The sequence below is a fragment of the Anarrhichthys ocellatus genome, unplaced genomic scaffold (assembly GCF_004355925.1).
Source record: "Anarrhichthys ocellatus isolate YVR2014 unplaced genomic scaffold, GSC_Weel_1.0 scaffold144, whole genome shotgun sequence".
NCBI lineage: Eukaryota > Metazoa > Chordata > Actinopteri > Perciformes > Anarhichadidae > Anarrhichthys > Anarrhichthys ocellatus.
Window position 1 is genome coordinate 437818 of NW_022280174.1, and position 22737 is coordinate 460554.

Genomic DNA, 22737 nt, shown 5'->3' on the forward strand with positions numbered 1-22737 from the left:
GCCCCCCCCCCCCCCCCCCCCCCCCCATCCCACATGAATTCACCTGAAATCAACTTGTTGTGATTGTTTTTATGATTTGAATAGAAGCTAATGCCAAACATCTTTGACATAATCAGTGGGTTTGTGTTCCCGCTCCACTAATCCCATCATCAAAAGTCCTGAACTGGATGTGGATGTGATTCAGCACAAACCCACTGCTCCTCTGCTTTTTGGGCCTTTTGTCTGTTTGTTTTTTTGGTGTTTCGTCAAGATGTGTTTGCCTGTGCTGCTGTTGCCCCACCCTCAGCATCTTCAGCATCTGCATTTGTTGTCCAGTTTGTCGCCATGACTCTTGAATTGGAAGCTTGATTGGGATTCTTTTTTTTTGGAGCCTGATCAGGACATTGCTCTTCCTTTGTCTTTCAGGAGTTTAACCATTAGAAGGGCGCCATCTACTGATGTGAGTGGTAACTACACAACCATAAACTGAAGCTGTGATCCAATTGCATACTACATACTGGTTCTATCCATAGGTTTGTGTTTACACCTTAAAAAAACACAAATTATACTTAACTGCACCAGCGAGAAGACTTGACAGAACAGATACAATGTATTTTAGCTATAAATCTGACAACAGAACACTTAACGTATAGGAAACTCCTGGCCTTTTAACTTTAAAATCTTTCTTCCCTGCTTCAAACGTTGTGACGAGTGAATTCTAATGACAGATTAAAAATATGAATACTGCTACAAACGGTTCAGTCACAGACTCGATACAAAACCACTAGGGTCTGTATGACAAATTGTTTCTCATGCACAAGGACACGTGACATGTAACAAAGGACGCTGAGAGGAGCCAAACCACAGATGTGTGGTATGTTCAGGGCGCCCAAATCAAGTGTTAAAATGAGTTTAGCACTGAAAGCGAAGCTGCATTTCAAACTTAAAGAGACAAGCTGACCATTTAGTTACTGGTTGGGTTCAATCTGGACAGACTATTTTCATTTTACACTGGTATAATCTTCTCCTAAAACACCAGAAAAACTACTTGGTGCGGCATTACATTGCTGTGTTGGTCATTTTGTTGGACCCCCATCAAGGCACTCCTAAGAGACCGGCTGTGGCTCTGTGGATTCCTCACATCTGGGTCATCTCAGCAGACTGTGGTAACCAGTTACAGACTGGGAACAATCACAGAGTCACTCATTGTGTTTCTGTTTCTTCACATTTTGGAAAGGTCTAGAACAACAGCTCATTGCTGCAAGTTACACCAACGGCCAGTTGAGTCTGACAGTTTAGTGTGCTGAAGACAGAGTGTTAACACTTTGGTACTAAACTATATTAATTAATTTACCAAATTACCACAGTTGCACCCTGTGCCCAATTTAGCTAGCTAGTTAGCTAGCTGACTTGCTAGCTACGCACGGCTAGCTAAAAATACTTTGCTAGGGATTTAGCGTCTTGTTTCTCTCGTCCGTCACTGTCAATCGACCTACTTTGTGCATATTTCCCACTTCTACTAAAGTGAAAAAACTTTCTATTACTTCATGTAATGCTTCACTCAATCATATTTAATGTCTTATTGTGTGTGGCTAATGACTGGTGTGCTGAAGGTTAAGTACTCATAGTGATGAAGGTTAGCATTTTGATTTCACAGCTGAAAACCTTGTATTTGTGTTTAGTGACACATCGGTTTCTTCCTTTTGAATGTAAAAATATTCACTTTTAGGTTCACTTTATTCTCTAATAAGATTCTGTTTTTAGCTATGAACACACATAATATTCAAAATGCACCTGCAGTTTGAAGACATTGAAACTGTCACAAAGTAGAAATTATTTGTAATCGCTCTAAACCAAGACTGTTTTGATAAACATATAAAATAAATCAAAATGTACTTGTACCTTATTTGCATATGCAGAACCATGTTTATTGGCACACAGACAGAACACATCGCATCATCCTGATGTTCTAGAACTGATGTCACACAAGTTCTGCTGCTGCTTGTCAGTTTGTCATTTTGTCATTTTATTGCTAACGAGTGGACAGAGAAGACATATTGATCTCCTAACGAAACCAACCTCTCGACAAATCGAACCAACTCGACTGATCGACTCGACAAATCCTTTGTGATGCTGGTAAGTCAGTTTGTTTCTCCCTCATGTAGAAAAAGTGTGTGAGAACTTCAAGATACAATATGAAGATGCGTTTATGAACAGAAAGCATGTGCTGCTGCTCTTTTTTTCAAAATTTCTCATATTGAAAGTTGGATATTCTTCAAGAAAACTGTTAAAGATGTGATGAAACAACCAAAGTGTAAGTGAACTCTCACTTCTACTGCCGTCTCATTGTGTGTGTAATGTGGTTCTCATACAATCCATATATTCATGTCCTAAACAAAGGCGACCTCCTCCCCAGCAACTATACGCTGCAGAAATTAATGGGACGGGGAGCCTTCGGAGAAGTGCTCAAATGTGTCAAAGAGGACACCAACGAGACTGTTGCTGTAAAGATCCCTCAATTCGGCGAGAGAGCCTCAACAATGAAGTAATTACACATCAGCATGTTTATATCGCTTTTATCTAAATATCAAAAATCTTTCTCCTGAGATTAAAGCTTGTGTCAACAACTACTCATCACACTTGTGTTCCCTAGTTGTCTGTCCTGAACGAGTTAAAGTGTAAGAACCTGGACCAGTGTAACATCGTCGGGTTCATTGACTCCTTCCCACTGAGGAACAATACAACTGCTCTCGCCTTCGAGTTGCTGGAAATGACTCTGTGGGAGTACCAGAGAGACGTCAAAACCCTGCATTTACATGACGTCAGGAGTATAGTCCAACAGGTATGGTCACAGTACAGTACCCACCCTCAGTAGCATCAGACACAACACTAACGTCAAAATGCTGTGCGTCCACCCTTTGAATGGCATTGCTTATCTTGCATTTGGCCACAGCCTTTTATGCCCTGAAGACCATTGGAGTGATCAATGCAGACGTAAAGTTAGACAACACCATGCTGGTGGACAGTAAAGCGCAGCCACTCAGGGTGAAGCTCATCGACTTCGGACTGGCTGTTCCGTCCTGTAGTGTGACGCAGGGCAAACGTCACCAAACAATATACTACAGGTGAGCTACAGAGAGACTCCAATCACATTCTTCTATGTTCGCAGGAGATGTCTACCATCCGGTCAAATACGATGGTGTTCCTCATTCTGTGTTGGACATTTGTTTCATTCTCAGGGCTCCAGAAATTATTTTGGGACTTCCATTTTCAGAGGCCATTGACATGTGTCTCTTGGTGTTGTGATGGCGATCATGGTGCTCGGTGAAACGCTCTTCCCAGGCTGCAGTGAATACGATACGGTAAGTCATTAGTTGAGTTTCCATCCACCTGTTTTTATGCGCATTATCAATTTGCATTTAAAGAAACCTGAGTGGAAACGTGGACATTTGGAAATGAAAAAGCTGATGTGTCAATAAAAGCAAAATGCGAAGTGCAATGGAAACAGATTGAGCGAATAAACGATGACGTACATGAAGCATGTGACTTCAACGTCCACTGAAGCTTCTACTCCATTGAAGCTTCTGCTCCATTGAAGCTTCTACTCCACTGAAGCTTCTGCTCCATTGAAGAGAGGAAAAAACGCTCCACACAGATTTGATGTAATCTTTCTCATTAACACGTTTTCACCTTTTGAGGTTTGACTGCTGCATTTTTAATTACGTTGCGCCCTTTTCCTTTGCAATGGTATAATGGTTTCACCGACACAGAAATGGAGCCGTGTACTGCTTATTGCAAAAATTGCATAATGCTAGTGTATGGAAAAAAGCATTCATTCATTTTCTTTTACAGATTTTCTCAGAATTCGGTTCAAATTTGTGGTACATTTTGATGGAAACTGCTACTGACTGCTTCCTTTTTCCTCTCTTCTTATGAGATTTGATACTGCTGCATCCACATATTCTTTGCTTTATCTTAAGAACGATTGACTCTAAACCCAGGTGTTAGAATCGGGACGGAAAAAGTCAGATCAGTGCGCTCCTAGATCGTTTTTACAGTTAAGTTTAATTCAGTGTTCCTCACCAAATTGGTGAGGCCTAGCAAATTTGTTGACTTAATTTCCATCATAACAAAGCAAGAAAGCAAGGCTGACCTTTTAATAATGGCTCATGACACATTTCAGTTGGTAGTATTGAGGTTTGATACCCAGCCAGAGCTTCATAGTGTGCCTTTTAAAAACACTTCAAATATCTCTGAGTTTGAAATTTTCCGACCTCCAAGTAAACAAAAATCATGGCTGGCTGTGACAAACTTATGTTTCACAATGGTCACACAATTGAATTCTCAGCAGTGCAGCCTCGACATTTTTTGACATTTTTAACATTTTAGCAAATAACTTTTGTGCAGAGAAGATAACTTTCAGAGATTGTTTACCGTAACCAGCTACCCAATAACCTTAGCAACATATTTTGACATCAATTTAAATGCAGGACAGGTTTAACTATGTATATGATGGTAAGTATTATTCTAATTCAGGTTAGTTGATGACATCAGACAACTTCTTCTTAATGAAGTCGGGGTAGATGGATTTTCCCTCGGGTTCAAACGTAGGAACTGCGACTTTGAGTGGTGGAGGTCGGAAATATTTAAGTTCGGAGATGTCTGGAATGCAGCAGTAAATCTAACCAATCATGAACTTTTAGGTAATGGGATTGCATGACGCAGATTTTGCGGCATTTCTGGGGCAGATGTTATGTAATCTCTAATGTGAAAGACACAATACATCATTCCAAATTATAGATATTATTTTGACTGTGGGAGATGAATGGAATCCTGTTCTTATCTTGGTGTGATGCTGTGTTTTTGTCTACAGATGCAGTGCATAGTGGAACTCCTGGGTGTCCCTCCAGACTATCTTCTGAGTGCTGGGATGTACTCCAAAATCCATTTTGTAAAATGTTTCATCGGTCGAGATCAAAAGTTGTGTCTCCCTTAGCATTCTCTCTTCTGGTTGAGATTTATATTAATCAGTTAACGTCATTAAGAGCTATCTGAAATACCTTATTTTAGACACTTCAGGAGCACCACGAAACAGGTCATTTCTGCAACTACAGAGCCTACAAATTCCGCAACCTGGACGATTTGGAAACGGTAGGTGTTTAGATGGATTGTTCTGTCGCTGCTACAGATTACTTTTTAATTGATTCTGAATCAGAAAGTAAAAAATCTGCTGGATTTGCCCTTTCGTTTCCCGCATTAGTTGCCCCTGACGAACCTTACTGAGGTGGAAGCTCATGAAAAGATGGAGTGCATTGACCTGCTGAAGGCAATGCTTCAAATGGATCCTGACGACAGGTGAAGTCCTTGCCAAACCATTCATCATAAGAGAACCCTGCCAACCTAGCGCAGGGTAAGTGTCTGTGTTTGCAAGTGGGCTGAAATATTCTACTACTTTATATACAGTTAATTTATGAGGAGTGAAAATATTTTAGGCACCCATTGTAAAAAGGAATTTGGTCATAATGTCTCGCCTGATTTAAATAAAGGTTGAATAATAAAACAAAAAGAAAGCTTTTTTCTAATCTAGAAGTTAATTAGGTAGTAGCTAGTTAGCCAGTCATGTTAATGTTACCAGTTTGCGTTGGAGCAGATATACAGTACAACACACTGTTTAATCAATTCCTTACACTTTTATCTTCTGTGTTTTTTGGATTTGGAAGGGTGAAAAAACACTTTTACTTCAGCCCCATGTACACTCTTTTGACATTGTTTGGCATCTGCTGCATCTTACAGTTGCTGAACTATGATTTGATTAATTCAAATTCTTTATTTTCACCAGTCTAAATATAATTAGAGATGTCTTTTATTACTGTTCTGACTCCTCGTGATGAAATGTGGTGACGATATCTGTGACATCAAGAATTTATGATCATTACCATGTGATGCATTTCATTTAAATTGTTCCTTTGGTGATCATTAACATGTAACGGAACTTATAGTAGCTTTGTGCCGTCGGAGTTTAAAACTTGGTGAGACTATTTCCTCCTCATGTCGGCCATATCGGATTTTAAACCACAAATAGCGGATGAGTTGGGTGTCTGTTGAACTGCTTGTGTTGTAATTCCACAGCTCCAGTACCAGCAGTGGATTTCACGGATCAACCTCAGATGCATTACATCCAGGTGTTATCTTGGTGCAGCCTGCACCGGCTGACTGCTGCCAGCGGTGGGATGAGGACAGCGAGTGAATATTGGTGAGATGATTTTCTCTGGACATGTGAGTCATCGGAAAATGCCAACTAGGAAGTCAGATATTAACTGTGTGTGTGTCTTAGTTCATCGGATCGGCAGGACGACCTCTCCCCCAAAGGGGTTAAATGTGACCCCCCCCCCCTCCCATTTTAACAGTGGGCTGTAACATGGAACAGGAACACAAAGAACGCCCTTCCATCACATCTGGTAAATGCTTGCCTCCACGCACCTCTGAATTGTCGAGTTCTTTAACATTGTGCTGGATTCTACTGAAATTTCCTTTTGATTATCAGACGACACGGAGCCCAAGAAGACGAAGAAGAAGAAGAACTGCATCAGTCGCTTCTTTTCCTGGGCCAGGAGGACATTTTGCTGCCGCATCAGTGTCGACGCTGAAGAGGTCTGAATCGCGCTATGAACACTTCTCTCGATGGATTTCACACCTGAAATGTAGAGAGTATGCGTATGATGGCACCAGGGGTGTGTTATAAAATAAGACAGAACATCTCGCCTCCACGCGTGTCTGAATTGTCGAGTTCTTTCACATTGTGCTGGAATCTACCGACATTTCCACTTAAAGTGGGGCCAGGCAGCAGCAGCTCATTGAGGTTGTCTCCCTTAAAAAAAGAGCAATTGAAAACAATCCCGTACCCTCCGTTTCCACACCGTTGCTGTCAGCAGAGATCAGGTGAGGCTGCTCCCTGAGGACAAGCCTTTGCTTCTTGTGGCGTGACCTGAAGATGGAGGAACCTCCAAGCATCTACACATGGCAAGTCCTTCCGTTTGGCACCACCTCCAGCCCCTGCTGTGCAACTTTCGCGCTGCAGAAAGATGTGATTGACCACAGTCAGCCAGATGAGGATGTCCGTATTTCCATAGAAAGGTCCTTTTATGTGGACAACCTCCTGCAGAGTCTCCCCTCTGTTGAAGAAGCCCGTCACCTGGTTGACAAACTGACATCATTGCTGGCTACAGGTGGATTTGAACTAAGCCAGTGGGCCAGTAACACCCCTGAGGTCATCAGCCACCTGCCCAGAGAAGCCAGATCCGAAAACTGAGTTGTAGCTCAACGAGTCAGGCACAGACCCACAAGAGCTTGCCCTGTGGCTCCGCTGGCTCTGCAATTCAGACACCTTGAGGTATAAATATTGGATGCTGGATAGACCCAAACCCACCATGAAGAATATATACCGGGTCTTGGCACATCTTTGCGACCTACTGGGCTTTATTGTCCCATTCACAATGTGGGCTAAGATCCTTGTGCAACACTTATGGGGAAAGCAAAGAGATTGGGACACTTCAAACCTCCAGCGAGACCTGAACATCTTTGCTGATCCTTCAGCGAAAGCTTACGGCAGTGGCCTACCTGCATGCAGAGAACTCACATGGCCATGTGGAAGTGTCTTTCCTAACTGCCAGATCTAGGGTGGCTCCAAAGAAGCAGAATCCGTGTCGAGGCAAGAGCGCTGTGCTGCACTGACAGCTGCCCAATTGGTCACACTACTGAAAAAAGAGCTGACGGTGAACATCCGCGAAGTAGTCTTCTGGACAGATTCCACAACAGTTCTCACTTTGCTCCAATCAGACTCCCGTCGATACAAAGTGTTAGTAGGAACAAGTGTGGCTGAGATCCAGGAGCTAACTAACATCTGGGCCTGGAGGTACGTGGACTCTGTCAACAACTCAGCCTTCAGGATCAGAGCGTCTCTTTGCAGAGCTGCGGCGCAAATACTGGATTCTGCATGGCCGTGAAGCTGTGAAACTCCATCAGCACTCCTGACCGGACTGCCAGAGGTGGAGAGCCACTCCAGTTGTGCCCAGGACGGCAGACCTCTCCCAGTCCAGACTGAGGCTGCTCAAGCCCGCATTTTACTCCACAGGCACAGATTATTTGTGCCCTTCACAGTGAAGGTCGGCCGTCGCCACGAGAAGAGATGGGGCATACTGTTCAATTTCTGTTTTTGAAAAATGGATTGCACCCAGTAATATGTTAAATTTGATATCTGCGCAAACTCTATGCTTTTCCTGCACGTCATCTCCGCCTGTCTGCATGTCTCAGCAGCTCTGGAGCGCTGGAAAAACCTTCCACAAGAGGCGGGTCTGTGAAGCAGTTTAGCCAATTGCTGATTAGAGATATGAATGTATGACATACAATTTAGCTGAACAGCATCTTGAAATGTATTCAGCTTTGGGCGAAATTTGTATCGCCCCAAGCTGTGCGTCCTCGTCAGGACTAGTCTCTAAAATTTTGCATAGACTTATAGACTTGGATCCCTTGATGGCAGTTCTAGGAATTATAGACTCTTAACAGAGTAAAAAATGGTGTAGAACACAATATGATTTCATTTGTTAGCCTGCTGGCACCAAGATTGATTACACCAACACATTTAAATCTAATGAGGGATGTTATGAAACATGAAAACAGAAATTTAACAATATTTGGCAACTTTTTATAGACTATTAATAGTATAAAACTTCCTGACCAGAGTTGAGAGGATCCTTTAGACCTAAACAGTAAATAAAGAAATTCACAAGTATGTACAGCAAGAAACGGAGTCCTGAGTTCCCCCCCCCTCCCTTTTGTATTTATTAATTTTAATTTAATTTATATTTTTCTTCTCTCCCACTATGTCCTTTCTCCACTTCTATGGAGGGATATATCGATGTATATGTTTATGCATTTTGAGAATATTGGATGTTACAAGCAACTTAGTAGGTCACAAAAAGTCACAGAGACTTGATAAAGGTGTCACATTTTATGTTTATCAAGTTTATATTGCATATTGTATGGAAGTGCGTGTGGATGTGTTTGAGGATTTATAAGTTCTGTAAAATGACAATAAACAAAGTTTAAAAATAAATATAAAAAAAATAAGAAAAGCAATTGCCCTAAAATAGATCCTTGTGGTACACCCCTCTCATCGTGTACATTAAAACCCCATAAAGAAGAAGGCAACATGCATCATGTTGACTCTGTCGTTCCCAGTCTGGCCACAGCCAGTCTCTCTGCCAGTAGCATTTTTCGTGCATGTTTTGATAGTGGATGTATGCTGTGATCCAGTGTTGGAGGGTTTACTGACGTCCTAAATTCTCCCAGTTTGACTATTGTGTCATTAGGATTTAAGGGTGCATCAAACTAGACTTATTCCTCTGTGGAAACACCGTAGTAAACAAGCAAAGCTAAAGTAGCTCAGAGCTGTCCGATTGCAGCACATTCCAAAGACATCTCTCAACACAGGAAAACTGGAAGTTTTCACTTCGAAAAAAAATCCACAGAAAACAGTTAAAGCAGCAGAATATAATAATATTCTTTGTGATAACAATTCTTTTTTGCTGTATGTAATTTAGCACACTAGAGTAGCATGTTAACAGTAAAGTTACCAGCTTTGGATGTCAATATCTTAATGTTCAGCATGTGCCATGTATCATGTTAGCCTGCTGTGTTAGCATGTTAACATGTTTAATGAGTGAAGTTTAGCATTAAAAGGCACAATGTGTTATTTTCTGCCACTAGGGGTCTCTCAATCAAAACAATAGCCAAAGAAAGAGTTTGGTTCGGTAGTGGGATCATGGGAGTTGTTGTCTTCACTACCATTGCAGTCAGCTTTTACACGTTTCTAATTTTTAAACTATTTCCTGAGACGTTTGCTGGAAAGGTCATTTTGATTTGATAACTAACCAACTAACATGATTTAAAATGCTGACTGTGTTAAATTGGTACACTTCAATGAATTATTTACAAGGACTTAATCTATTTGCTGGGGAAACGTACTAAATCATTAATTAGTACACAGGTCAGCTGAACATGAGTTTCCAATAATAAATGAATAATTAATTTCATAGAGATTCTCTCTGGAGTGTTGAGTGACAGACCAACTGATATATTGACGATGGCATCACTACAGCTACGTCTTTTCAATGAACAGAGTGCATATTGTTGACTCAGTAAGTTTCATTAAGATAGGATCAATGTAAAAAGTTGAGTTGGATCTGCTACTACAGCCACACCTGTCAACATTACAACATGGTATACACTTTTTAGGATTAGTTTGCAGTATGCAATTGGCTCACATGGTTAGACAACATTTTGACCCCATTAGCCCTTCAGAGTGATTCATGTCTTTGCTGGTGTTTTTCAGGGAGGTAGGAAGAGTGGTTTATTCAGTCCGTCCACAGCATCGCTGCCAGCCTTCAGCGCCTTAACTCCCAACACAGTGGACAGTGAACTGACGCTGAGACCCAGCTGCACACTGGGACCCGACGCTGCAGTCGCGGCTGACCCCACCTCCACGACAGGTACAACACGTCACTAGACACTCCATCAGAGCTCATGCTGGATCTCCTGCATGTTGGCTTTTCAGTTACTAAGGAAAACTGCTTAGTGGTTAGCTGGAGGCTATCTATCTAAGGATGTGTGTGACCTGGAGCACCCAAGACCCTCAGGCAAGTGTGAGGTCTTAACGTCGAAGACTTTTATTTAAATAAATGAGGTAACATAATAGTAATGAAGCCAATGGCCCACTGTCTGTGGCGACCATTCGGGTAAATATCACAAGTGTTGCACAGTAGGGAAGTGTTATCTAAAAACACACCTGCAATTACAGCTTCTCACCATAGGTGCTGCCAAAAGAACAAAAGTCCTGGTTGATACCTTAAATATATTGCTTACAGATACCCAGCTCTAAAACTTGGACTAACAAAAACCACTTCCCCTCCTCTCTCCTGTGTTTGAAAAGTGTTGGCCAGGTGCTCGGCCACACAGGACATCAGACAGCGCTGCAGCGATCCATGCCTGCCAGGGGGGGGACGCTGCAGCAGCGGCAGAGAAGAGGAAGGTTGCCAACGTTTGCTCTCCGAAAAGAGAGACGCCACTTTCACCCGAATGGAGCACGCTGAGGAAAAAGACCGAGGACGCTGTGAGTTGAAGCCGAACATCTGTCTCTCCAGTGTGAAACATCAATAAGCTTGTGTGATTTGCTAACATAATAACTTTCTAATGTCTGTCTAATGGTGACGAATCATGCAACCACACAAGATGTTGATTTGGAATGCATCTGATGTACAGTTTTTATCATCCCCTATGTTTTGTTATGTGTAACCTTTGACATTTCTAGAGGGCTGATTGTCATGGACTTCCTCCTACCCCTCAAGTCCATGTAAGTCTGAAATCTAACAGCATGTGACCTACGATAAAAGCTGACCAATGGCAACGCCCTGACGACTAACGAGATAAGCTTCCCCGCATGGCATGATTCAAACTGCACTAGGAACTGTTTTTTTATGTAAATCCAGCTGATGTTTTTATCGCTGCACTATTCCATCAAATATTTTCGGGTGTCTTTCGCTTACACATTTCCACGTGTATTTGGTATCTTTGGAAGCCTCAGCGCTCAGTTGATGCTGCTGGTATTTGAAGTCGCCAATGTGTAAAGTAGCCTAGTGCAACTTTGAACACATTACATAATGTTATTATTGTAATAATCATACATGCTGCTTTTGTTAGAATGGATGTCATTTCAAAATTGAAGGGTCACTTTAACCATGTCAGACCAATGGTGATTCAGTTGCTGTGCTGGTTCTGTAGATGGGAGCCTGTTTCTCCAAGGTCTTCAACGGTTGTCCTCTTAAAATCCACTGTGCCGTCACATGGGTTTTACCCAAGACGAGAGGTAGGACAATAATGTTTCTTAACAGCCATAGTAATAATGAAGTCAGCTTTGCTAGATACGTCATCAACTGTGCAAGAAACGATATCAATGCTCCACATTTATATTGTGGGCTCTTTGTGTTGTGATGCAGGAAACAATATTTTCCCTTTAACAAACACTTTCCCTTCTTAGATCAGTACCTGCTTCTTGGGGCAGAGGAGGGCATCTACACACTGAACCTTAATGAACTTCATGAAGACACACTAGAGAAGGTAACAAAAAGGGCGGATCCGTGTATTTACCATTCTTTTTGCTGGGTCGAGTTATCAGAATTCTCTTACACTATACGTGCTTTGTGGACTTGTCATTGTGTCCCTCAGGGAGTCCTATTGGAGGTACTGTGGAAATATTGTGTCCTTTCTATAAGCCATCTAGTCCAGAGTGTAGATACCAGACCCAAACTGGATGGAACCTGTCTTGACCCGGTTTCACACCAATATTTAGAAATGATGTTCAGGTTTGGGTCTGGTTCGGCCTACCGAACATGGTGCTTCACTTTCTTTTTAGTGAAATTAGAGTGTGTTGGGCTACTTCTTGTTTAGTGCTGGGGTTGGTTATTTAAATTTTTGTTGATATGGTTCTGTTGGTTTCCAGTGCACACTGGGTTGGTTTGCAGCTGAGTATGAGGTGAGAATGCCAACACCTCCAAGTCTGAGGCTTCGGTTCTCTGTCAGAAAATGGTGGTTTGTTTGCGAGTTGATTCCTCAAGTTAGATCATTTATCGTTGGATAAATTCTATTGTGATGAAATCCTGAATCCAGATGTCATGATACACAATTAAGTTGTCTAAATTGACAACTACAAGCACATACTAACTAACTCTGCACTTAAGTAAATTAAATTAAATGAGAAAATACACAATACTTTTCATTTGTCATGAACACTCACACAAGAGTATAATAAACCATGTGTTGTTTCTTCCACACTATTTAGTGACTGAATTACCAGAAACACTATCTCGCTATATATGTAGTTATGGAGATATGAATTTACCTATATTGTGATTGAAGGTATTCAAAGGGATTGTTCTGTGTTGTCTTGTCTTTCCTCCCACAGCTGCTCCCTCAGCGATGCACATGGCTGTATGTTATGAACAACGTGCTGATGTCCGTATCAGGTAACAAATCTCTAAAAATGACACATGGTTTTGTCTGAGAGAGAGTGGCGTGCTATCTGTTATCTGCTGCTCACAGAAAGTATCCGTCCCGCAGGGAAGTCCTCCCAGCTTTACTCCCACAGTCTGGCCGCTCTGTTTGAACAGAGAGGACACCTGCAGAAGAAACACGGCAGTCTGTCGCTCAGCACCAGCCGCTTCACCGAGAAGATCAGCTCCAGGTGGGACAGGGCGTTAGTGGTACAGTTGTAGTTGTAACAGTGTCATTCTTGATACTTCCACTAGGTGGCATCAAAGTAAGATGTTTTTACTCAACTGCATATTCTCTCTCAAGCCACAGAAAGTTTGCCACGTCTGTGAAGATCCCCGACACTAAAGGCTGCAGGAGAAGTAGTGTAGGTAGGTGAAGTAGACTTCGCTCTGCATGCTCTGTGTGTTTATCCAGCAATGACAACAACAGACTCCCAACCTTTCTACTCTCTCTCTCAGCACGAAACCCGTACACAGACAGCACATTTCTCTGTGGGGCAGTTCCATCTGGCCTCGTTCTTCTTCTGTGGTATGAGCCTCTGCAGAAGTTCATGCACCTAAAGGTTTGTACAGTCACCTTAACTGAAATATATTGCTTTATGTATTTCTGTTACAGGGCTTCAACCTGCACTGGTCTTATTGTAAATATCAGCTCGGCAATAATTCTGTGTTTTAAAGGGGCAATCTGTGAAGAGGTTACAGTGTTGACTAGGGCTGCAGCTAACGATTATTTTAATAATCGATTAATCTGGCGATTATTTTTTCGATGAATCGGATAAACTATACCTTTACTACTGTTATTAACGAGCTAAAGCTAACTTGTCATGCTTGTCAAGCTGAATAACGAGTAAACACCAGCACCAGAAGAGCTACTGGAGGGACGTTACGTTCCTCACTTCAAAACGGAACAAAAGTAGGATTCTGTAGTGACTTACCCTGCTGTTGAACTCCCTTCCTCCTCATCAAGGACTCCAACATGTTTACGTTTTAGGTGCTGAATCATCACCGTGGTGCTCCCGTGCCATGCCATGTCACTTTTGCATATCTTGCAATTAACACACTTCTTCGATTTATTTAGTGTGAAATGCTCCCACACCTTGGATGACTTAGGTCGTACTGATTTCTCTGCCTCCGCCATGTGTTTCAGAACGTTACGGGTCTCTCCGATGGGCTTTCCTCTACCTCTGCTCTTTTTTTTTTTTTTTTTCTTTCCTCCGCGCTCAACTCAACTTTTTTTTTTTAAGCTCAAACATCTCCGCGACTTATTGAGTGGCGTATACAACGAATCGATAATGAAATTCGTTGCCAACTCTTTTAATAATCAAATTTTATCGATTTTATCGATTCGTTGTTGCAGCCCTAGTGTTGACGTTATGTCAAATACGTTAATGTATTGTGTTGCAGAGGTATCTACTGAAATGAGCATGCTAACCAGCTTGCCTCGGCTCGTCCTGTCCAGGCAGCAACCTCCGGTTCTGTAGAGTGAAGCCAATGCAGAAGTGTCTTAAAACTTGAATTCTCTCTACTGACCAGCAAGGGGCGACTCCTTTGATTGCAAAAAGAAGTCTGATTATATAGAAATCTATGAGAAAATGACTCTACTTCTCTCTTAATTTATTACCTCAGTAAACATGAGTTTATGGTCTCAATCTCTACTTTCAAGTCTTCTTCAATACAGCATAATGATTTAATATACTGTGGTCCATTTAGTAGTTTGTGTGAATTGCTTCAGACAAAATTCCTGGTAAAGCATTGACAACGTGTCCTGTCGTGCCACACTTACCTGGTGTTATCAAAACCCTAAATCGATCCCATTCTTAGTACCATGTAAACTGACTCCTCCTCTTTGTGTTGCCATGTGTTTGCTCTGCAGCACATCGCGATGAGGCTGCCGGACTCTCTGCCCATATTTGAGCTGCTGGTGTTGGTGTCGGACGAGTTCCCTCAGCTGTGCGTCGGGGTGAGAGACTTTAGCAACGGGAAGCTGCCAATCAGCCAACAGCTCAAGTTTGATATTATAGAGCTGAACAGCACGCATATCTCAGCACCAGGTAGGATGGACTGTTTCTTCCTCTGGCCGTTTCTAGAGCCCAGCTTTAAGCTTCGACTCAACTCTCTTGTTGGTCTGCAGATAGCGGAGCACTCGGGGCAGTGCAGGTGACCCAAATGGACAGAGACACTGTTCTCATCGCATTAGAACGTAAGTAATCTCAACAGATGTTCCAATACTCCAGCCATCTTTCATGCCGTCTGCTAATATATCGCATCTCGATGGACAGAAACTGTGAAGATAGTGAACTTGCAAGGGCTTCCATCCAAAGAGCTGGCCGCTGAGATGGTCTTCAACTTCCAGATCGAAACTCTAGGTAGAAACAATCATGTGATAAACACAGTGAGTGATGTTTCTCGCTGACAGTTGAGTGACGTGACATGTTCTATCAGTCTGCTTGCAGGATAGCGTGCTGGCTTTCTGGAAGCACGGCCTCAAAGGGATGAGTTTTCATTCGAATGAGGTGATTAGCTTCAACATTTGCATCGTGACGGGTCTGAGCTGATGTCGTGTGTTTGTCATACGTTTACCACTTCTATAAAAATGTCCTCTTTATCTGCAGGTGACACAAGAAATTACAGATGCGAGTCGAGCATTCCGAGTCTTGGGAACAAACAGGTACATTTTCTAACAAAACACTTTGGTTCTTCACTGATGAAACAATACTAGTAGTACTGATTGTAGATCAAAATAAGCTAAAATTTAAAGCCGGGGTAGGCAGGTCAGTTTTAGCATCATTGGGCAAAAGAATCCATAACAATGTCTAGTTATTCATGTGATCTGAAAGAAAACTTCGTCACTTCCTCTTGGCTCTGTTCACAGGTTTTAGAAAATCTAGCTCGTTGGCCAATCACAGGTCATTTAAGAGAGGGGGCGTTTTTATTGGCTGCTACAAATGCAGACGCGTTCAAAATCTTGCTGTTTTTTTTTTTGCCTTTTCCAGAAAACTGCCTTCCCTGGGGTACCACTTGAATTACTATGCTGAAAGCTTATTATGGAACTTTTTGCCCAATGAAGCCAAGAAGAAAAAACTGCCTACCCCAGCTTTAATGAAGTTTTCAACGGGAGAAAAAAAGCGAACTCCAATTGCTCTTTGGGAGCTTCAAAAACAGTAATTTCAGTTTTATCTCTGTTTAACTGGAGAATATTTTGGCGCATCCAATCACTGTTTGGTTTTATTCTCTTACCGAGCAACGCATAGTGTCCTGGAAAACCTAAAAAACAGTTGACCGATTTTCCAGTTGTGGAAAGCACATGGGAAATAAGAGAAAAGATCAATTGTCCTGGAAAATTCAAAATTCTTCCAATTTCCTTCAGCTGACAATGAACTTATTGGCCCTTCTAGGAACTTCTAGGCCCTACAACCAAAAAGGTACCACCTAAAAAGACTTAGTTATTTTCATGGACATATTAATGTTCATGTGGTAGTTTATTGACAAGAGCAAGGGCGTAGGTTTGCATAGGGTCCATTGGGACTAGTCACGACCAAAGTTTGGGAAAGACACAATTGTCCCCACCAATATTTTGTTAATTTGAATTGCCTCAGACACTCAGATCTCCGTGGTCAACTCAGTAGACACTTTCACGTGAAATTCACGGTAAACGCATTCAAACGGCACAGATCAGGAGCGAGCGAAGGACCGTGAAAGTTAGCGGAAAGATTAACGTGAGACAACATCCGGTTTCTTCAGACGAACATTCGGTTTTCAGAATAAGATGCCAACAAAGTATGAATTATATTCACATTAAGTATAAAACATACTAACTGCATCTCGTGAGTTAAAGGGAAAATACACCTAAATTGTGCGTAAAGTGTCTTTATTCTTTGATCGCTGGGACTAATTACCTTGGAGTTACAGCATTATATTGATGAACAGTAGAGCTGCATTCACATGCTCTGTCTGTCATGAAGACAGACATTTTTGCTGAAACATGCTGAAACATTTTATTCGTGTTGCACAGCAGTGGAACGTTTCACATACAGTCAGCACACTGAGCACAGATAGTGAAGAGATAGAACTGCTACTGTGTAAAGAGAATACTGCTGTTAAAAATAACCTGATTTATTTAAAGTGTTTACAAACCAGATGTTATTGCCCTTTTGTTCATATAGCAGTACTTTTAAAATAAAAGTGCGCAATACACTACTTTTGAATTCATTATTGAACTTTGCCATAACAATGAGATTAATCGCGATTAATCGCAAAAAATCCATGCGTTTAATCGCGATTATTATTATTATTTATTTGGTGCAGAATACTGTTTTGTATTTAAACTAAGGTTTTGTTACTGTTATGTTTAAATCAGTTCCAAGTTACACAAATGTTAATATATTTTAATAAAGTTTGCCTGTTCAACATAATATCAACCAGGGGCGTCGTTAGGCCTATTTGAGGGGGGCTGAAGCCAAATAATTTGGCATTATTGGCTTTAAAAAAAAAAAAGAAGAAAAAAAAATATATTTTTTTATTTTGGTGATGTCATTAAATTAAACTATTGTTTCTCACATGGACAAGTTATTTATAACTCTAACATGCTACATATGTGAGTGTGTTCTGATTTGCATGTTTTCTCCCCCTTCAAATTACAATCCAATAGCCTATCATCATACTTAACGATATAAAGTTGACACTGTCAGGTCCATTCTCCATCCATTGTGTGCGGTCCCTTTAAGAATTAGGATTTGGGAGTGACGCGGATATTCTTTATTTGAGAAAAGTTCATATTTGTGTTGTCAAATTTCACTATGACCCTCAAATTCTGTCTCTTGTGTTATCATATACTGAATGCAAGCAAAACTACAGAGCAAAATCACACTTTCTGATTGAACCAATCTATGAACTGTCTGAAACAATGGATATCCGCGGCCCCAAATGGGCCCCATACAAAATTGCCGCGCGCAAACATGACACTCCCCTTGGGGCTAAGCCCCCCCTTTCTTTCAATCCTAGAAACGGCCCTGATGTCAACTAAGACTTTTTTAGATGGCGGGGGGGGGGCTGGCAGTGTCCCTACCAATGCTGAGACCAAACCTACGCCCTTGGACAAGAGTATTTAACAAACTGGAATGTCCTTGAAAACAACCAGTAGGTAAAAGAGGCTACCCTGTGATGGTAGCAGAATGAATAGAAGTAGTAGTGTGGAAAGGGTTCTTAGTAGTTAGCCGAGGGTTTATGTTGCGCCTATACTTTAGGATAATAATAAAATAACAAACACGGGGCTCTGCGTTCGGCGCCAAGATGGCAGCCACTTTATTTCTTGTCACACACACCTCTCCGAACCTCTTTCCCCTCGCTCTCCTTCCGTCTCCTCCTTCACAATAAAAGCGCACAACACATATACAGGAACCCTGCTTCTTAACATACTCAACATAATAGCTTACATACCTCCCCTCCTCCATAAAGAAACGTCCCCGTTTCTAAACATTCTAAGTGCAAAAAAAAAAATCACATTTCCAATCCCCGTAACATGTCTCTATAACACGACATTTGGCAGTAAAGAACATTATACACCCTTCCATCACCCAACTGCACAGCCTCCAGAAAATATGCCCCACTAATCCCAATAGACACCAGACATGGCTGATACCCCATAGCGTTTGGACACACCATCCATATAAAGCATGTGCTGCTACAATGAAGAAACATGTTGACAGGCATATTCACACATTTATCACTCAAAAATCAGTTAACGATAAGTGACAAAGTCCTTTAAATATGCTGGTTGTCTCACAACTCTCTTTGAATGAGTAACAGTCTGTTGTGGTTCACTGGTGCCCGTAACCAAAACAGTCTCTGTGCCACCAGTGAACCGTGGCTCTTCCCCCGCACAGTCCTCCTCTGGTGACCCCTCGTCCTGTAGCGAAGGAGCATGGTGAGGAGAAGCTGGGAGGCTACTTGAAGAACCAGCAGGCCGTAGCAAAGTGTAAGGTTTCAGTCTGTCATAATAAACAACCTGCTCTGGTCCGTGGAGATCAAGAGGACTGCCAATGCGATAGATGAGTCCTGGTTCCCCTTGAGAGTCCAACACAGCCAGGACCCTGTAGGGCCCCTTCCAGTGCGGAGCAAGTTTCATGCAGTCCTCCGTAGGATTATGCAGCCATACGAGGTCTCCTTCTCGATACGGCTGATGACGTGCCGTTCCATCATAGTACAGTTTTTGTTTTTCATGGGCATCAGCACCACACTGTCTGACACCACAAAAAGCCGTCTCCAGCCTTTCCGCCAGAGAGGTCACAAAGTCAGCATGAGAAAGAGGCAAGTCCAAGCGCACCATTTGCAATGGCACCAACACATCCACCGGGACACGAGCTTCCCGTCCATGAGTTAAGAAGTAATGTGTGTAGTTAGTGGAAGCATGAACAGATGTGTTATAGGCAAAAGCCTCCTGTTTCAGATACTCATCCCATTCACCTCCGCAGGCAAGCAGTGATTTGGCCAGTTGATCAATGAGAGTCCGATTAAATCTTTCGACCATGCCGTCAGATTTGGGATTATACGGCGTGGTGCGTGTTTTCTTAATCCCTAAAAGTTGACACAGTCTTTGAACAACCCTAGCTTCAAACTGCTGGCCCTGGTCACTGTGAACCACTTCTGGAACGCCATGTACCAGCACGTAATCCTCAAACAGACACTGATTGGGCCGTTTGATTAGGAAGAGCATACAGGTTTACAAACTTGGAAAAGTAGTCTTCTACTACTAACACATATCTGTTGCTCTTAGAAGTCACTGGTAATTCAAGAATGTCCATTGCCACTCTCTGGAATGGTCGAGTCGCTTGGGACCCACCCATTGGTGCCCGGTGCTTAGGCACAGGGGCTCTGCGGGTCTTTGAACATAGAGGGCCAGTAACAGGTTTGCCTTGCTCTTTCCCACACTTGTTCCACTGAGAAGTGCGCCGACACATGGCCTCCATGAAGATGATGCAGCACATCAGGGACAAGCAATGAAGGCACGACCACTTGATACTGAGCACCCCCAGTGAGGGAGGACGTCACTCTCCGGCAGAGTAGGTTATTCACCACAGAAAGACGAGGATATTCAGTCCATAGCTTCCGCAGCCACCTGGAGCTGTCTCTCATCTGCCCCGAGATGGTCGAGAATCCCTCCAATCCAACACCGTAGCAATATCTGGGTCTGCTTGTTGCAATTCTTTCAGTCCAGTCCAATCATGTGAAAGTGCATGTCAGTACAGGTCATTTATCTCACTGTCCGGTTCCAACGGCTGCCCCCCTGTGATAAGGTTAGACGTCGGGAGGTTCGCCGCGGATGGCGGTGTCAACAGACTGTCAGCTTGGGAAACACCCGACTCCCTGTCTGAGCCTACTGCATTCACATGTGTGGCAACTTCTCGTGAGGCGTCATTCACCGTACCAGCCACAGGATCCTGTGGCCGCCGTGAGAGAGCATCAGTATGCTGTTTTCCATCCTTGTGTTGAATGACCCAGTTGAAAGGATCCAGCTCCAATATCCACCGTGCTCTTCTTCCAGTGGGATCTTTGTCAATAGACATGGTGCGGAGGCCCAACAGAGGCTTATGATCGGTTATAATGGTGAAGGCAGCCGCTCCGATGTAATGTCTGAATTGGTGTACAGCCCACACTATAGCCCACAGTTCTCTGTCAAACGTGGACCGGCGCCTTTCGGTGGGAGTGAGCGACTGACTAGCATACACCACCACTCTCTCTAGTCCTTCCCTGTCTTGAGCCAACACTGCCCCCACTGCTTCCATGGAGGCATCTGTGTACACTTTAAAGGGGACGTTGAAGTCAGGCATAGTGACGATCGGGGCCTCTGAGAGCACCCCTTTAAGATACTCAAAAGCCTCATTACATTCAGTGGTCCATTGGAATGGTGTGCCTTTACACGTCAGGTGGTGCAGAGGTGCTGCACGCTTGGCAAAGTCCTTCACAAAACGTCTATAGTAAGAGCATAAACCCACAAACGCTCTCACTTCAGTTGGATTCCGTGGTGTAGGCCAAGTTCTGACCTTGTCGGTGTTTCGAGGGTCTGGCTGTAGGCCGTGGCGAGAAACAACATGCCCCAGGAACACCACATGATCTTGAGCTAGGTGGCACTTTTTAGGGTTTAGTTTGAGACCTGCCGTCTGGATCCTGGAGAAAACTTCACGCAGACTGGAGAGATGGCTCTCAAAGGTGGGGCTGTATATCAGAACATCATCGAGATACACCATACACACCTGCCATGGCAGCCTTCTTGGCACCAGCTCCATCATCCGCTGAAACGTTGCAGGTGAGTTGGTGAGGCCCATAGGCATCGACCGCCCCTGCCCGTCGTGAAGGCCGTTTTCTCTGTCTTCCTCAGCAACCTCAACCTGCCAGTAGCCATTAGAGAAATCTAATGTGCTAAACCACAGGGAGCCTGCTAAGGCATCCAATGTACCATCCACCCTGGGAAGGGGATGACAGTCTTTCACCGTTACACTGTTCAAGCGACGGTAGTCAATGCAGAATCTCCACTCACCATTCTTCTTTTTTAGGAGGACAACAGGTGAGGCCCAGGGGCTGCAGCTCTCTTCAATTACCCCGTCAGCCAACAGGGCTGCCACCTGCCTGTCTATTTCTCCTCTCTTTTCTGGTGAAGTCCGGTAGGCGCGCTGTCGCAGGGGAGGGTGATTGCCAGTTTTGATGTGATGTTGAATAAGCGTGCATTTTCCAGTCACTCCTCTGGATGTGCTGAATATCTCCTGGTGTTCTGCCAGCAACGCAACCAATTGTGCCTTCTGCTGCTGACTAGCCGGAGACTCCTCCAGTGATCCAAAAGGGACTTCAGTGGATAAATTGGCAGAAACTGTCTCCACTGGGATCTGAGGGAGTGACACAAGCTCAGACTCATTCACCGAGAAAAACTCCCCTAGATGCATGCCTTTTCTCAGTGCCATGTCTCGACCAGTAGGATTTAACACACGGGCGGTAGTAACCCCATTCTTCACCGAAGTCACTGTGTGCGCAACGACACACTCACTTTTACTCCGGAGGTTAGGCGCTAAGTAGCCCACAAAGTCAGGCAGTTGGTCAATGGCCCCGGCCGGGGACACACACACTGGACCAGCATCTCGCTGGCAATGTCATAGCAGTAGCGATTGAGACGGTTATTTGTTTCTAGGGGTGTAACAATACACGTATTCGTATTAAACCGTTCGGAACGAGGCTTACAAACCGAACAATACGTTTGAATAATACTATTGCATTTGGAAAATGCAGAAGCTTAAATTGTGGGAAATATAATTTTTTAGGGGGACTTTGCTCAAACTGGCAACCCACATGTCGTAACAGACAGCTGCCTGACACTCCGACCCCGGATGAAAAACATTCTACACGTGACGCTAAACTAGCTTAGCGAAAATGCATATAGTCAGACTCAATGTAATTAACACAATGACAAGAACAAACTCGCAAGAACCAGTCACATATATTCATATCACAACAAAGCATGACAATCCAGCAACACTGCAGCACTAAAACAGTATTCCACCGCACACTAAAGAACACGAGCCATATTATTCACATCAGAGGGAACAATATTAACCATATCATAAAAACGACATGATAGACAAATGAACACAGTAGTAACACTACTGCAGAT

The 22737-nt window shown here is 43.1% G+C and overlaps 1 protein-coding gene across 1 annotated transcript in view; it reads left to right on the top strand.

The window, feature by feature from the left end:
• The window catches only part of map4k2 (mitogen-activated protein kinase kinase kinase kinase 2), a 41177-nt gene that overhangs the window by 14288 nt on the left and 4152 nt on the right, over positions 1-22737 (top strand). Inside the window, exons 14-28 of the mRNA XM_031877695.1 lie at positions 406-439; positions 10370-10540; positions 10931-11146; positions 11345-11386; positions 11815-11899; positions 12071-12150; positions 12995-13055; positions 13150-13273; positions 13387-13451; positions 13542-13645; positions 14956-15133; positions 15214-15282; positions 15362-15448; positions 15525-15595; positions 15695-15750. Coding sequence (XP_031733555.1) covers positions 406-439; positions 10370-10540; positions 10931-11146; positions 11345-11386; positions 11815-11899; positions 12071-12150; positions 12995-13055; positions 13150-13273; positions 13387-13451; positions 13542-13645; positions 14956-15133; positions 15214-15282; positions 15362-15448; positions 15525-15595; positions 15695-15750 — 1443 coding nt within the window. The remainder of the gene's footprint in view (positions 1-405; positions 440-10369; positions 10541-10930; positions 11147-11344; positions 11387-11814; positions 11900-12070; positions 12151-12994; positions 13056-13149; positions 13274-13386; positions 13452-13541; positions 13646-14955; positions 15134-15213; positions 15283-15361; positions 15449-15524; positions 15596-15694; positions 15751-22737) is intronic.